Source organism: Mustelus asterias, chromosome 22 (genome assembly GCF_964213995.1).
Source record: "Mustelus asterias chromosome 22, sMusAst1.hap1.1, whole genome shotgun sequence".
In the NCBI taxonomy this organism is placed as follows: Eukaryota; Metazoa; Chordata; class Chondrichthyes; order Carcharhiniformes; family Triakidae; genus Mustelus; species Mustelus asterias.
The window spans coordinates 56,898,472-56,913,105 of record NC_135822.1 but is presented as its reverse complement, the minus strand read 5'-3'; the positions used below and the strand labels follow the sequence as shown (position 1 = coordinate 56,913,105).

Here is a 14,634-nt window from a genome sequence, read left to right as displayed (position 1 = left end):
GGACCCGGGTTCGATTCTCAGCTTGGGCCACTCTCTGTGCGAAGCCTGCACGTTCTCCCCGTGTCTACGTGGGTTTCCTCCGGGTGCTCCGGTTTCCTCCCACACTCCAAAGATGTGCGGGTTAGGTGGATTGGCCGTGCTAAACTGCCCCTTATTTTAAGGGGCCCAGCTCGGGTAAATGCATGGGGTTACGGGTATAGGGCCTGGGTGGGATTGTGGTCGGTGCAGGCTCGATGGGCCGAATGGCCTCCTTCTGCACTGTAGAGATTCTATAGTTGCCCTAAAAGAGAAATCTGATTGCGCAGTCACGTGTTGTACCATACGAAACATGGCAGAGAGACACAGCGAGGTCCTGTAAGCAGCAACTGAATAATGACCAGATAAACCCAATTTATTTTCCCCAAGTCAGGATTGCAGGTTAAACATTGGCCAGGTCACAGGTATGCTGAAAAGAGTCACGTGAATGGTCCCAGGGATGAAGGCTCGAGTCAAACAGAAAGATGATAGAAATAAGAGCCATGCTCCTTAAAGGAAAGGTGGAGACCAGGTTTAATTGAGGCGTTCAGAGTTGAGAGGGGAAGACCATTCAGATCGGGGGAAGGATGGAGAAAGAGAGGGTTTAAAGTTGAAGTTTATTTATTAGTGTCACAAGTGGGCTTACATTAACACTGCAATGAAAGGTCAGAGGTTTAAGGTCATTAGCAAAGGAGGCAATGGAGAGATAGGGATTTGTTCCCTCCACGCAGCGAGGGATGAAGCTTTGGATTTCACTGCCTGAGCCAGTGGTGTACAGGCCAAATGAGCAAAGCTGCAGGGAAAAGGTGGGGGATGGTATTAGGTGAACTGCTCCTTCAGAGGGCCAGTACGGACACAGCGGGACCGAATGGCCACCTCCGTTCTGATCCGTATAATGCAAACACTGCAAAGGGGTCTTTTTATAGCAACCCGCATCTCACACCAAAGGCGACACCTCCGACAGCACAGCATACACGCAGTACCGCGCTCGGCTTTTCGGCCAAGATTTTGCGTTCAAGTTGTGGGCGGCACAGTGGTTAGCACTGCTGCCTCACAGCTCCAGGGACCTGGGTTCGATTCCTGGCTTGGGTCACTGTCTGTGTGGAGTTTGCACATTCTCCCCGTGTCTGCGTGGGTTTCCTCCGGGTGCTCCGGTTTCCTCCCACAGTCTGAAAGACGTGCTGGTTAGGTGCTAAATTCTCCCTCAGTGTAACCCGAACAGGCGCCGGAGTGTGGCGACTCGGGGATTTTCACAGTAACTTCATTGCAGTGTTAATGTAAGCCTTACTTGTAACTAATAAATAAACTAATAAAGTTGGAAAACAACAAGAAGCGGAATGGTTCTTACCCATGCTCGGACTGCCAAGGGCCATGGTCCCGTAGTAGGAGAATGGTCCCGTCTCAAACTTCATGTCCTCTTTCCCGGCTTCTGCTTCCACTTTACCCTGGCGTACAATAACAATTCTTGAGAATCACGGAAGATGTACGGCACAGATAGAGGCCACTCTGCCCATCGTGTATGCGCTGGCCAGAATGCGAGCGCTCATCCCACTTTCCAGTATTTGGTCCACAGCCCCGGAGGACACGGCATGTCAGGTGCAGATCTACACAAGCAGAGCCAGCTCCAGCTCCGCATATCTCCCCCCCAGGTACAGAGTTTAGCAGTATCAGATTCACCTGTTGGCCAGATTTAGATGGGGGAAGAGTCTGGATGGGCCTTTCAGGAAGTGACGAAAGCAAGCCAGGACGAGGAGCTTCTTACCTGTAAAATGAGGACAAAGTAGTCGACCGTCTTCCCGCGCAGGTACAGGTAGTGCTCAGCAGCCATCTTGTTGCTCTCATCAAACTTGATCTCGTTGATGACGTCAGGGTGTTTGAGGAGGCGCAGGAGAATCTTCTCGGACATGTAAGCAGTGGCGAAAAGACTAACCTCTGCGAAGGAGAGCGGGAAGGATCAAATAAAACTCCCAGAGCAAAAAACAAATACCTTTTACTCCCCTTTTACCAGTCCATCACGCAAACCAGCCTCCCATCCATTGTCTCTGCCTACACTTCCCGCTGCCTCGGCAAAGCAGCCAGCATAATTAAGGACCCCACGCACCCCCGGACATTCTCTCTTCCACCTTCTTCCGTCAGGAAAAAGGTACAAAAGTCTGAGGTCACGTACCAACCGACTCAAGAACAGCTTCTTCCCTGCTGCTGTCAGACTTTTGAATGGACCTACCTTACATTAAGTTGATCTTTCTCTACACCCTAGCTATGACTGTAACACTACATTCTGCACTCTCTCCTTTCCTTCTCTATGAACGTTATGCCTTGTTTGGTGCGCAAGAAATGATACTTTTCACTGCACCCCAATACATGTGACAATAATAAGTCAAATCAAAATCAATTCAAAAAGGTAGCAGTGTGTGAAAGTGTCCTTTGGTTAGCGACATGGAGTGAGCAGAGGTCACAGTGACCAACCCCTATCTCTGTCAGATCAGTTCTCTCTGTCTCGGTCAAATGCAAAGCAGAAGGAACGAGAGATATATTTGTTTTTTAAAAAAGGCTGACGTATTTTTTTCCAAATCTTTGCTAAGTCATGCGAAGCACAAACAGGTTTCTGTTCCAGGAGCTGCGCCGTGTTTTTCCCACAGTCCGAGACAGACATGACGGGTAATTGCCTGGATCCCTGTAATTAAGTCTTGGCTTGTGGCTGGCTGAGCCTCATCTGTCTGCACAGCAGAGCCAGGCCAACGTGCTTTCACAGGGCTGACAACAACTGGAGCAAACTCGCACACACTCCCATCAGCATGTCAAACTTCAAATTCCCATCCTTATTTTCAATTCTCCCACCGTGGTTTCGCCCCACCCTACCTCCTGCACAATACCTGCACCCCCCTCTTCCCGATTTGATGCATTCCATTCCAGCGATGGCCTAGTGGTATTATCGCTAGACTATTAATCCAGAAACTCAGCTAATGTTCTGGGGAAGCCGGGTTCGAATCCCGCCACGGCAAGATGGTGGAATTTGAATTCAATTCAAAAAAAATTAAGAATCTACTGATGACCGTGAAACCATCGTTGGAAAAACCCATCCGGTTCGCTAATGTCCTTTAAGGAAGGACATGGCATGGATGGCACAGTGGGTTAGCGCTGCTGCTTCACAGCGCCAGGGGCCTGGGTTCGATTCCCGGCTCGGGTCACTGTCTGTGCGGAGTTTGCACATTCTCCCCGTATCTGCGTGGGTTTCCTCCGGGTGCTCCGGTTTCCTCCCACAGTCCAAAGATGTGTGGGTTAGGTGGATTGGTTATGCTAAATTGCCCCTTAGTGCAGGCGGCATGGTAGCACAGTGGGTTAGCACTGCTGCTTCACAGCTCCAGGAACCTGAGTTCGAATCCCGGCTCGGGTCACTGTCTGTGTGGAGTTTGCACATTCTGCCCGTGTCTGCGTGGGTTTCCTCCGGGTGCTCCGGTTTCCTCCCACAGTCCAAAGATGTGCGGGTTAGGTTGATTGGCCATGCTAAATTGCCCCTTAGTGTCCCGGGATGCATAGTTTAGAGGGATTAGTGGGTAAAATATGTGGGGATAGGGCTTGGGTGGGATTGTGGTTGGTGCAGACTCGATGGGCCGAATGGCTTCCTTCTGCACTGTAGGATTCTATGTGGGGTGACAGGAATGGGTGGGATTCTTGGTGCAGAATTGATGGACCGAATGGCCTCCTTCTGCACTGTCGGGATTCTATGGTTTCTATCCCCTCCTCAAAAAAGCTCATCCTGAAATGTCACAACAGTAAAGGGGCAAACCTCACTCCATTGCCTCTCCTTAGAAGTGTCAGGCACAGAGGAAGCCATTCGGCCCATGGTGTCTGTGCTACCTCTTTGCAAGAGTTAGCTCCGCCCCTTGCCCGTTAACGGCAATCCCTCTTTTAGAGACTGAATATTGAATCTGCCCCCACCAGGCACTCAGGTTCTGGAGCACAACAACTCGCCGTGTAAAGAAATTTCTTTTATTCATTTGGGGGACACGGGCGTCGCTGGTTGGCCAGCATTTATTGCTCATCCCTCGGTGCCTGAGGGCAGATGAGCTTCAACCACATTGCTGTGGCTCTGGAGTCACATGTAGGCCAGACCGGGTAAGGAAGGCAGATTTCCTTCCCAAAAGGACTTCCTTCTCTTCTCCTCATCTCTTCTGGGTTTAACCATCTTACTTTCTCTGGGTTGATCTGAAGAGATTTCTCTCTGCAGACCAAGGCGGGGGAGAGTGGGAGAGTGGTAAACGCCTCCTCCAACATCCAGCCCCCCCCCCCCCCCCTCCTACCCTCCCCCCCCCAACCAGCACGACAGCCGGGCAGCAGCATCCTGGCACGAGGTTCGAAGCTGGCACTCACCCGTCGATAGGAAGCGGTGAGCTGCCAACAGGAGCTGGGGGGACACCTTGACTTTCACCTCGTGGAGGGTGGGCTTGAAGGCCGAGAAGTCCCTTTTCTTGCCCGCGTGAGTCACCTTCTTCCTGGAGCGATTGTCAGCTGAAGAGAAAAGAAGACACGAGGTGGTGGGGGATTAGAGATCACTTTCACTTTACCTTCTCCACCCAACTCTTCCACTCCCCTCCCTAGTCCCGTCACATCTGATCCGGAAAACCCCAGTAGGCTCCCACCTGGAGCACTGCACGCACGGCTGGCTACCGCACCTCAGGGGATCCAAGCAGGAGTCATATTGGACTCGATGCGATGGCACTGTCAGTCTCCTCACAGAGGGTGCCAGGACCGGCTGAGTTTTTCCAGCATTTTGTGCTTCTATTTCAGGAAGGGGATATTGGCCTTCCGGGGAGTTGGGGTACCAGAAAGATCCAGAGGGCTAAAAAGGGTAAAATTAAGAGGACTGGCTTGTATTGTCTGCAGCAACAGAACATTTAAGAGGGGAGTGGTGCTTAAGATGTGAAGGGTTATTGTGAAATCCTGCTTTGCCGGTTGCTGGACGCGGTCTGGGGAATTCAGAATAAAGGGACAGAACCTTCGAGTTTGACCATTCAGAGGTGACATCCTCATGGAAGACAGTGGAAATCTGAAACTCACTCCCCCAAATGTGTGCTAAGCCCCGGGGGGAGACAAGTGAAAATCTCAAAACAGATCGTTAGACAAGGTTATTATGGATGAAGAGCAAAGGCAGGTTAAGCGCCTCCGCCATGCTAAATTGCCCCTTAGCGTCCCAGGATGCATAGGTTAGAGGGATTGGCAGGGTAGATATGTGGGGTTACGGGGACAGGACTTGGGTGGGATTGTGGTCGGTGCAGACTCGATGGGCCGAATGGCCTCCTGGAGGGATTCTATGATTCTAGAAGCCATATTCTCTTTTATTTAATTCATAGGGACATGATTTCGATGAAGTGGAGTTAAGATACAAATCAGCCAAGGCCCAACAGAGATTACAGCAGGTTTGAGGGGACGAATGGCCTCCTGTCCGTGAATAACAAAGCCACTCACTGTACATGTCTGATTCGTCGAGGATCTCCGATTTGATGATCTCTTCAATAACGTCCTCCAGAGTGACCAAACCCAGCACCTCATAGAAGGGATCGCCCTCACCTTCACTGTTCACCTTCTGTACAATGGCCAGGTGTGATTTACCTGAAAACACAGGGAGCAGTTAGATAGAAACACAAATAAGCGCATAACCCACACACACAAATAGCGTTAAAATGGGATGGGGAGGAGAAAAATAGTGAGTAACGCAAAGCTTCATTCAGACTCAGCTCAAATACAGCACAGAGTTAGATACCTCCCTCTACACTGTCCCCCATCAAACACAGGGCAAGTACAGCACGGGGTCAGATACAGAGTAAAGCTCCCTCTACACTATCCCCATCAAACACTCCCAGGGCAAGTACAGCATGGGGCTAGATACACAGTGAAGCTCTCTCTATACTATCCCCATCAAACACTCCCAGGACAGGTACAGGATGGGGTAAGATACAGAGTAAAGCTCCCTCTACACTGTCCCCATCAAACACTCCCAGGACAGGTACAGCACGGGGTTAGATACAGAGTAAAGCTCCCTCTACACTGTCCCCATCAAACACTCCCAGGACAGGTATAGCACGGGCTTAGATATAGATTAAAGCTCCTTCTACAGGTGGCACAGTGGTTAGCACTGCTGCCTCACAGCGCCGGGGACCCAGGCTTGATTCCAGGCTTGGGTCACTGTCTGTGCGGAGTCTGCACATTCTCCCCGTGTCTGCGTGGGTTTCCTCCGGGTGCTCAGATTTCTTCCCAGTCCAAAAGACGTGCTGGCTGGTTAGGAGCATTGGCCATGCTTAATGCTCCCTCAGTGTAACCCGAACAGGCGCCGGAGTGTGGCGACTAGGGGATTTTCACAGTATCTTCATTGCAGTGTTAATGTCAGCCTACTTGTGACACCAATAAGAAAATAATCAAACACTCCCAGGGCAGATACAGCAGGGAGTTAGATACAGAGTAAAGTTCCATTCCCTCAGCAAACAGTGACAGAATGTGGGTCTTTGTCTGTGATTCCTCGATAAGGCAATGGTCTAAATCAGCGTCAACCTTTTAAAAAAGCAGTTGATTAGAACCATAGAACATTACAGCACGGAAACAGGCCTTTTGGCCCTTCTTGCCTGTGCCGAATCATTTTTGTGCCTAGTCCCACTGACCTGCATCTGGACCATATCCCTCCACACCCCTCTCATCCATGTATCTGTCCAAGTTTTTCTTAAATATTCAAGGTTTTCACCACCTCATCTGGCGGCTCATTCCACATTCCCACCACTCTCTGCGTGAAGAAGCCCCCCCTAATATTCCCTTTAAACTTTTCCCCCCTCACCCTTAACCCATGTCCTCTAGTTATTTTCTCCCCTAGCCCTCAGTGGAAAAAGCCTGCTTGCATTCACTCTATCTATACCCATCATAATTTTATACACCTCTATCAAATCTCCCCTCATTCTTCTACGCTCCAGGGAATAAAGTCCTAACCTATTCAACCTTTCTCTGTAACTCAGTTTCTCAAGTCCCGGCAACATCCTTGTAAACTTTCTCTGCACTCTTCCTGTAATTAGGTGACCAAAACTGCACACAATACTCTAAATTCAGCCTCACCAATGTCTTATACAACCTCACCATAACATTCCAACTCCTATACTCAATACTTTGATTTATAAAGGCCAATGTCCCTATCTACCTGTGACGCCACTTTTAGGGAATTATGTATCTGTATTCCCAGATCCCTCTGTTCTACTGGCACTCTTCAGTGTCCTACCATTTACCTTGTATGTTCTACCTTGGTTTGTCCTTCCAAAGTGCAATACCTCACACTTGTCTGCAGTAAACTCCATCTGCCATTTTTCAGCCCATTTTTCTAGTTGGTCCAAATCCCTCTGCAAGCTTTGAAAACCTTCCTCACTGTCCTCTACACCTCCAATCTTTGTATCATCAGCAAACTTGCTGATCCAAATTACCACATTATCATCCTGATCATTGATATAGATGACAAACAACAATGGACCCAACACCGATCCCTGCGGCACACCACTAGTCACAGGCCTCCACTCAGAGAAGCAATCCTCCACTACCACTCTCTGGCTTTTTCCATTGAAAGAAGTTTAACAACACCAGGTTAAAGTCCAACAGGTTTATTTGGTAGCAAAAGCCACAGTTCTTCCATTGAGCCAATATCTAATCCAATTTACTACCTCTCCATGTATACCTAGCGACTGAACCTTCCTGACTAACCTCCCATGCAGGACCTTGTCAAAGGCTTTACTAAACTCCATGTAGACAACATCCACTGCCTTCCCTTCATCCACTTTCCTAGTAACCTCCTCGAAAAACTCTAATAGATTGGTCAAACATGACCTACCACACAAAGCCATGTTGACTCTCTCTAATAAGTCCCTGTCTATCCAAATATTTGTAGATCCCACCTCTTAGTACTCTTCCAATAATTTACCTACTACTGACGTCAAACTTACCGGCCTATAATTCCCTGCATTACTTTTTGAGCCTTTTTTAAACAACGGAACAACATGAGCTATCCTCCAATCATCCGGCACCTCACCCGTGGATACCGACATTTTAAGTATATCTGCCAGGGCCCCTACAATTTCAACACTAGTCTCCTTCAAGGTCCGAGGGAATACCCTGTCTGGTCCTGGGGATTTATCTACTCTGATTTGCCTCAAGACAGCAAGCACCTCCTCCCCTTTAACCTGTATAGGTTCCATGACCTCCCTACTTGTTTGCCTTATTTCCATAGACTCCATGCCAGTTTCCTTAGTAAATACGGATGCAAAAAACCCATTTAATATCTCCCCCATTTCGTTTGGTTCCATACATAGCCGACCACTCTGATCTTCAAGAGGACCAATTTTGTCCCTTACTATCCTTTTGCTCTTAATATACCTGTAGAAGCTCTTAGGACTTGAGAAGCTGAGTTACAGAGAGAGATTGAATAGGTTGGGACTTTATTCCCTGGAGCGTAGAAGATTGAGGGGAGATTTGATAGAGGTGTATAAGATTTTGATGGGTATAGATAGAGTGAATGCAAGCAGGCTTTTTCCGCTGAGGCTAGGGGAGAAAAAAACCAGAGGGCATGGGTTAAGGGTGAAAGGAGAAAAGTTTAAAGGGAATATTAGGGGGGGCTTCTTCACACAGAGTGTGGTGGGAGTGTGGAATGAGCTGCCGGATAAAGTGGTAAATGCGGGGTCACTTTTAACATTTAAGAAAAACTTGGACGGGTTCATGGATGAGGGGGGTGTGGAGGGATATGGTCCAAGTGCAGGTCAGTGGGACTAGGCATAAAATGGTTCGGCACAGACAAGAAGGGCCAAAAGGCCTGTTTCTGAGCTGTAATTTTCTATGGTTCTATGGATTATCCTTCACCTTGTCTGCCAAAGCAACCTCATGTCTTCTTTTAGCCCTCCTGATTTCTTTCTTAAGTAGTTTCTTGCACTTTTTATACTCCTCAAGCATCTTATTTGCTACCCGTTGCCTATACATGTCATACATCTCTCAGAGTTCCAATATCCCTCGAGAACCAAGGTTCCTTATTCTTATTCACTTTGCCTTTAATCCTGACAGGAACATACAAACTCTGCACTCTCAAAATTTCTCCTTTGAAGGCCTCCCACTTACCAATCACATCCTTGCCAGAGAACAGCCTGTCCCAATCCACGCTTTTTAGATCCTTTCTCATTTCTTCAAATTTGACCTTTTCCCAGTTTAGAACCTCAACCCGAGGACCAGATCTATCTTTATCCACGATCAAGTTGAAACTAATGGCGTTATGATCACTGGAACCAAAGTGTTCCCCCGCACACACTTCCGTCACTTGTCCTAACTCGTTTCCTAATAGGCGATCTAATATTGCATCCTCTCTAGTTGGTTCGTCCCACTCCCCTGCTCATTCGAGGACAGCACGGTGGCACAGTGGTTAGCACTGCTGCCTCACAGCGCCAGGGACCCGGGTTCGATTCCCGGCTTGGGTCACCGTCCACGTGGGGAGTTTGCATGTTCTCCCAGTGTCTGCCTGGGTTTCCTCCGGGTGTCCCGGTTTCCTCCCAGTGTCCAAAGATGTGCGGGTTAGGTGGATTGGCCGTGCTGAATTGCCCCTTAGGGTCAGGCGGACTAGCTGGGATAAATGCATGGGGTTACGGGGATAGGGACTGAGTGGGATTGTGGTTTGTGCAGACTCGATGGGATGAAGGGCCGCCTCCTGCACTGAAGGATTCTAAGATTCTCATAGTCATATTTTTTATTGAAAAGTTACGATTGATTCCATCACCCTTTCAGGCATCACATTGCAGATCACAACAACTTGGCACAAAATATTCTCATCTCCCTTCCAGTTCCTCCCCCCGCCAATGCATGAGAGGATTGCTATTGTGCAGCAAATGACAGTCTTGTGGTCACTGAGCAAGATGATTTCACTCCCACGCAACTCTCAATTATATACTGGTGGATTGACCTGCACCCTAATGCCGACTTATAATCAGAGCGGGAGCCACTGAGGTGGGGAGCAGGGAGGGAGAGATTAACTCAGGGAGGTGAATGACCTCACAGCTCACGAGGGCACAAACTGGCTCGGTCCACAGACCACAGACTGTAAACGGCGTGTGCGTAATCACTACAAGCCAGCTCGATATAGGCCCACAGCACTAAATTTAAATCTTAAATCACAGCATTCACGCACATCAAATACCAGCTGCTCTTCCACACTAATGGCCAACCGCACAGACAAACAGCGGTCCTTTCAACTGGCTGCCTGCCTTCCGACCATCCGCTCTGCTATATATCAACTTGATGCCTGGCCACATCCCCCCCCCCCCCCCCCCCACACACAGGGTTCCTTGGGCAATAAAGGCACTATACAAATGTGAGGTGTTCAGCTTTGGTGTCCTAGAACAGCGTCTCAGCTCCCCTGGGGTTCCAGCAGACGCGCAATCCACTGCCAGACACCCGGAGGTCAAAACGAGGGGCGAGACGCAGAGACGGTTACCCTGTTGATCATTGCTGCCACTGAGCATATTGGGAGAAGGCTGCACCTATCAGCATAGATTTAGAGCAATCTCTGCAACACTATCACGTAGTTAACAATTAAACTGTTTCGTCTCGAGAGCAGCCAACGTTCCCCGAATCATCCCCACACTCCCCGCATTTCTTCAAATGGATGTTGCGTAGTGGAGAACATGCCCCTGTCTACATCGTAAGAAGTTTAACAACACCAGGTTAAAGTCCAACAGGTTTATTTGGTAGCAAAAGCTACCAAATAAACCTGTTGGACTTTAACCTGGTGTTGTTAAACTTCTTACTGTGTTTACCCCAGTCCAACGCCGGCATCTCCACATCCTGTCTACATCAACAGGGATGAAGTGGAAATGGTCGAGAGCTTCAGGTTTTTAGGTGTCCAGATCAGCAACAACCTGTCCTGGTCCCCCTCATGCCGACGCTAATAGTTAAGAAAGCCAACCAACGCCTCTACTTTCTCAGGAGGCTAAGGAAATTTGGCACGCCCGCTACGACTCTCACCAACTTTTACAGATGCACCATAGAAAGCATCCTTCCTGGCTGTATCACAGCTTGGTATGGCTCCTGCTCTGCCCAAGACTGCAAGGAACTACAAAGGGTTGTGAATGTAGATCAGTCCATCACGCAAACCAGCCTCCCATCCACTGACTCAGTCTACACTTCCCGCTGCCTCGGGAAAAGCAGCCAGCATAATTAAGGACCCCACACACCCCGGACATTCTCTCTTCCACCTTCTTCCATCGGGAAAAAGATACAAAAGTCTGAGGTCACGTACCAACTGACTCAAGAACTACTTCTTCCCTGCTGCTGTCAGACTTTTGAATGGACTTACCTTGCACTAAGCTGATCTTTCTCTACACCCTAGCTATGATTGTGACACTACATTCTGCACTCTCTCCTTTCCTTCTCCCCTATGTACTCTATGAATGGAATGCTTTGTCTGTATAGCGCGCAAGAAACAATACTTTTCACTGTATCCCAGTACATGCGACAATAATAAATCAAACAATACTTTTCACTGTATCCCAGTACACGTGACAATAATAAATCAAACAATACTTTTCACTGTATCCCAGTACATGTGACAATAATAAATCAAACAATACTTTTCACTGTATCCCAATACATGTGACAATAATAAATCAAACAATACTTTTCACTGTATCCCAGTACACGTGACAATAATAAATCAAACAATACTTTTCACTGTATCCCAGTACATGTGACAATAATAAATCAAACAATACTTTTCACTGTATCCCAGTACATGTACAATAATAAATCAAACAATACTTTTCACTGTATCCCAGTACATGTGACAATAATAAATCAAGAGATCAGTTAAAGTTGCCCCGGCTCATCCCAAAAGGAGCGGGACCTTCGCCCAGCGCCCTGGCTAACACTCATTCACAACCTCAGGAAATCCCAAAGCTGCGGCGGCACGGTGGCACAGTGGGTTAGCACTACTGCCTCTCAGCGCCAGGGACCTGGGTTCGATTCCCGGCTTGGGTCACGGTCTGTGCAGAGTCTGCACATTCTCCCCGTGTCTGCGTGGGTTTCCTCCGGGTGCTCCGGTTTCCTCCCGCAGTCCGAAAGACGTGCTGGTTAGGTGCTAAATTCTCCCTCAGTGTAACCCGAACAGGCGACGGAGTGTGGCGGCGACTAGGGGATTTTCACAGTAACTTCATTGCAGTGTTAACCTGAGCCTACTTGTGACAAAGATATAAACTTTTCACTTTATAAATAAAGTTTAAACTTTAGCTGCAGCCGCCACTGAAACATGGGAAAGGTCGCAGCCAATTGACACACAGCAAGGTCGCAATGTGTTAATGTCCAGATAATCCATCAGTGGTGATGACTAGGGAAATAAACAGGCAATGAAGCACTTGAATTTAGTCACGGTTTAGAAGCCTAGTTGCGTAAGGAAACATTCTCGGGAAGGTGTTCATCTATTTCAGTTATGTTAAATGAAGGATTAAAGACTGTGAGAAGCTCCCTGTTTGTTCCCGGATTGATTCCCCCTCAGCGAAGCCACAATTATATTTACTTGGGCACAGGGCCAAGATTCCTGTTGATATACAGCAGGGACAGCAACAAAAGCTGCATTGTGCCAGAGCTTCAGATCCTGCACAATGCTACCAATTATCACTGTCCTGCCCTCTACCTCAGTGCCGTCTACAAACCCGCACCAGAACTGAAAACACCTCTGGTCTCCTCCAAATGACTGTCAGGAGGCAGGCCTGTGCGGGATGAATCATTCCCACCATTGCAAGGTTGGCACCCAATATCAAACACGCCTGCTTTCTCCTACTGAACAGATACTCTACATTCACACAGACACTCACCCCCGCTTAAACTCCCAAACCACTCCCTACTAGGTGTGTTTGATGGGGACAGTGTAGAGGGAGCTTTACTCTGTATCTAACCCCGTGCTGTACCTGTCCTGGGTGTGTTTGATGGGGACAGTGTAGAGGGAGCTTTACTCTGTATCTAACCCCGTGCTGTACCTGTCCTGGGAGTGTTTGATGGGACAGTGCAGAGGGAGCTTTACTCTGTATCTAACCCCGTGCTGTACCTGTCCTGGGAGTGTTTGATGGGGACAGTGTAGAGGGAGCTTTACTCTGTATCTAACCCCGTGCTGTACCTGTCCTGGGAGTGTTTGATGGGGACAGTGTAGAGGGAGCTTTACTCTGTATCTAACCCAGTGCTGTACCTGTCCTGGGAGTGTTTGATGGGGACAGTGTAGAGGGAGCTTTACTCTGTATCTAACCCCGTGCTGTACCTGTCCTGGGAGTGTTTGATGGGGACAGTGTAGAGGGAGCTTTACTCTATGTAACCCCGTGCTGTACCTGTCCTGGGAGTGTTTGATGGGGACAGTGTAGAGGGAGCTTTACTCTGTATCTAACCCCGTGCTGTACCTGTCCTGGGAGTGTTTGATGGGGACAGTGTAGAGGGAGCTTTACTCTGTATCTAACCCCGTGCTGTACCTGTCCTGGGAGTGTTTGATGGGGACAGTGTAGAGGGAGCTTTACTCTGTATCTAACCCCGTGCTGTACCTGTCCTGGGAGTGTTTGATGGGGACAGTGTAGAGGGAGCTTTACTCTATGTAACCCCGTGCTGTACCTGTCCTGGGTGTGTTGGATGGGGACAGTGTAGAGGGAGCTTTACTCTGTATCTAACCCCGTGCTGTACCTGTCCTGGGAGTGTTTGATGGGGACAGTGTAGAGGGAGCTTTACTCTGTATCTAACCCAGTGCTGTACCTGTCCTGGGAGTGTTTGATGGGGACTGTGTAGAGGGAGCCTTACTCTGTATCTAACCCCATGCTGTACCTGTCCTGGGCTGTGATCGGAAACCGTGCCCTGGCCTGAAGGGAATGCCTCCTGGAGTACACAACGTGGCAAAGCCTAGGAGCGGCAGCGCAGGTTCCCAGAGACTGCACCCGCCCCGCTGGCTTGTCCATGCCAATGTGCAAAGAAATCTCAGACACCACAGTTCACTGCAGGCCCGCTCCACAGCTAGAAAACCACAGTGCAGGACTCAGGGAGTGCGGCACTGTCAGAGGAGTCACTGTCAGATGAAGCTGCGCCGCCGCGCCCCCCCCCCCCCCCCCCCCCCCCCCCCCCCCCGTGAGAACCCAAAGCACTACTGCGAAGAGGTGTTGCGGCTAACAACCTCTCAATCAAACACAGACTAAGCGGGCTGGCTTGCTGTGGGTGGGGGAGCGGGCTGTGCACAAACTGGTTGCTGCATTCCCAACATTGCAGCGACTACGCTTCCCGAGTCCTTCGCAGGTGCCCACAGGTTGTGTGAAGTGTGATATCAATGAACTGGGGAAGCGTGACCGAGTAACCAGCAGTTACAGCTCGCTGAGCTTTGAAGCAATAGATCTAAGTGCCACCGCGGGGCTAGATTAATCGCTGCTACCGGAGGAGGGGGGGATTAAATCACACCCAATAACTTCTAAAGGTCATAGACCACACTAGCTGTTAAACGTGGGTTTTACAGAGTGTTTTAAAGGAGGGGGCAGAGAGGGAAAGAGGGGGGGGGGGGGGGGGAAGACACGAACGTAGAGCCTTGGCAGCTGAAGGCTCCAGTCT

General features: G+C 49.2%; 1 protein-coding gene across 2 annotated transcripts in view; it reads right to left on the bottom strand.

Annotated features, from left to right (window-relative positions):
• LOC144510038 (metal transporter CNNM4-like) overlaps positions 1–14,634 on the bottom strand; it is a 34,171-nt gene that overhangs the window by 9,604 nt on the left and 9,933 nt on the right. For both annotated transcript variants that reach the window (XM_078239244.1, XM_078239246.1), the window contains exons 2-5: positions 5,482–5,625; positions 4,387–4,524; positions 1,778–1,947; positions 1,364–1,460 (exon numbers count right to left, since the gene is read on the bottom strand). In XM_078239244.1, coding sequence (XP_078095370.1) covers positions 1,364–1,460; positions 1,778–1,947; positions 4,387–4,524; positions 5,482–5,625 — 549 coding nt within the window. The remainder of the gene's footprint in view (positions 1–1,363; positions 1,461–1,777; positions 1,948–4,386; positions 4,525–5,481; positions 5,626–14,634) is intronic.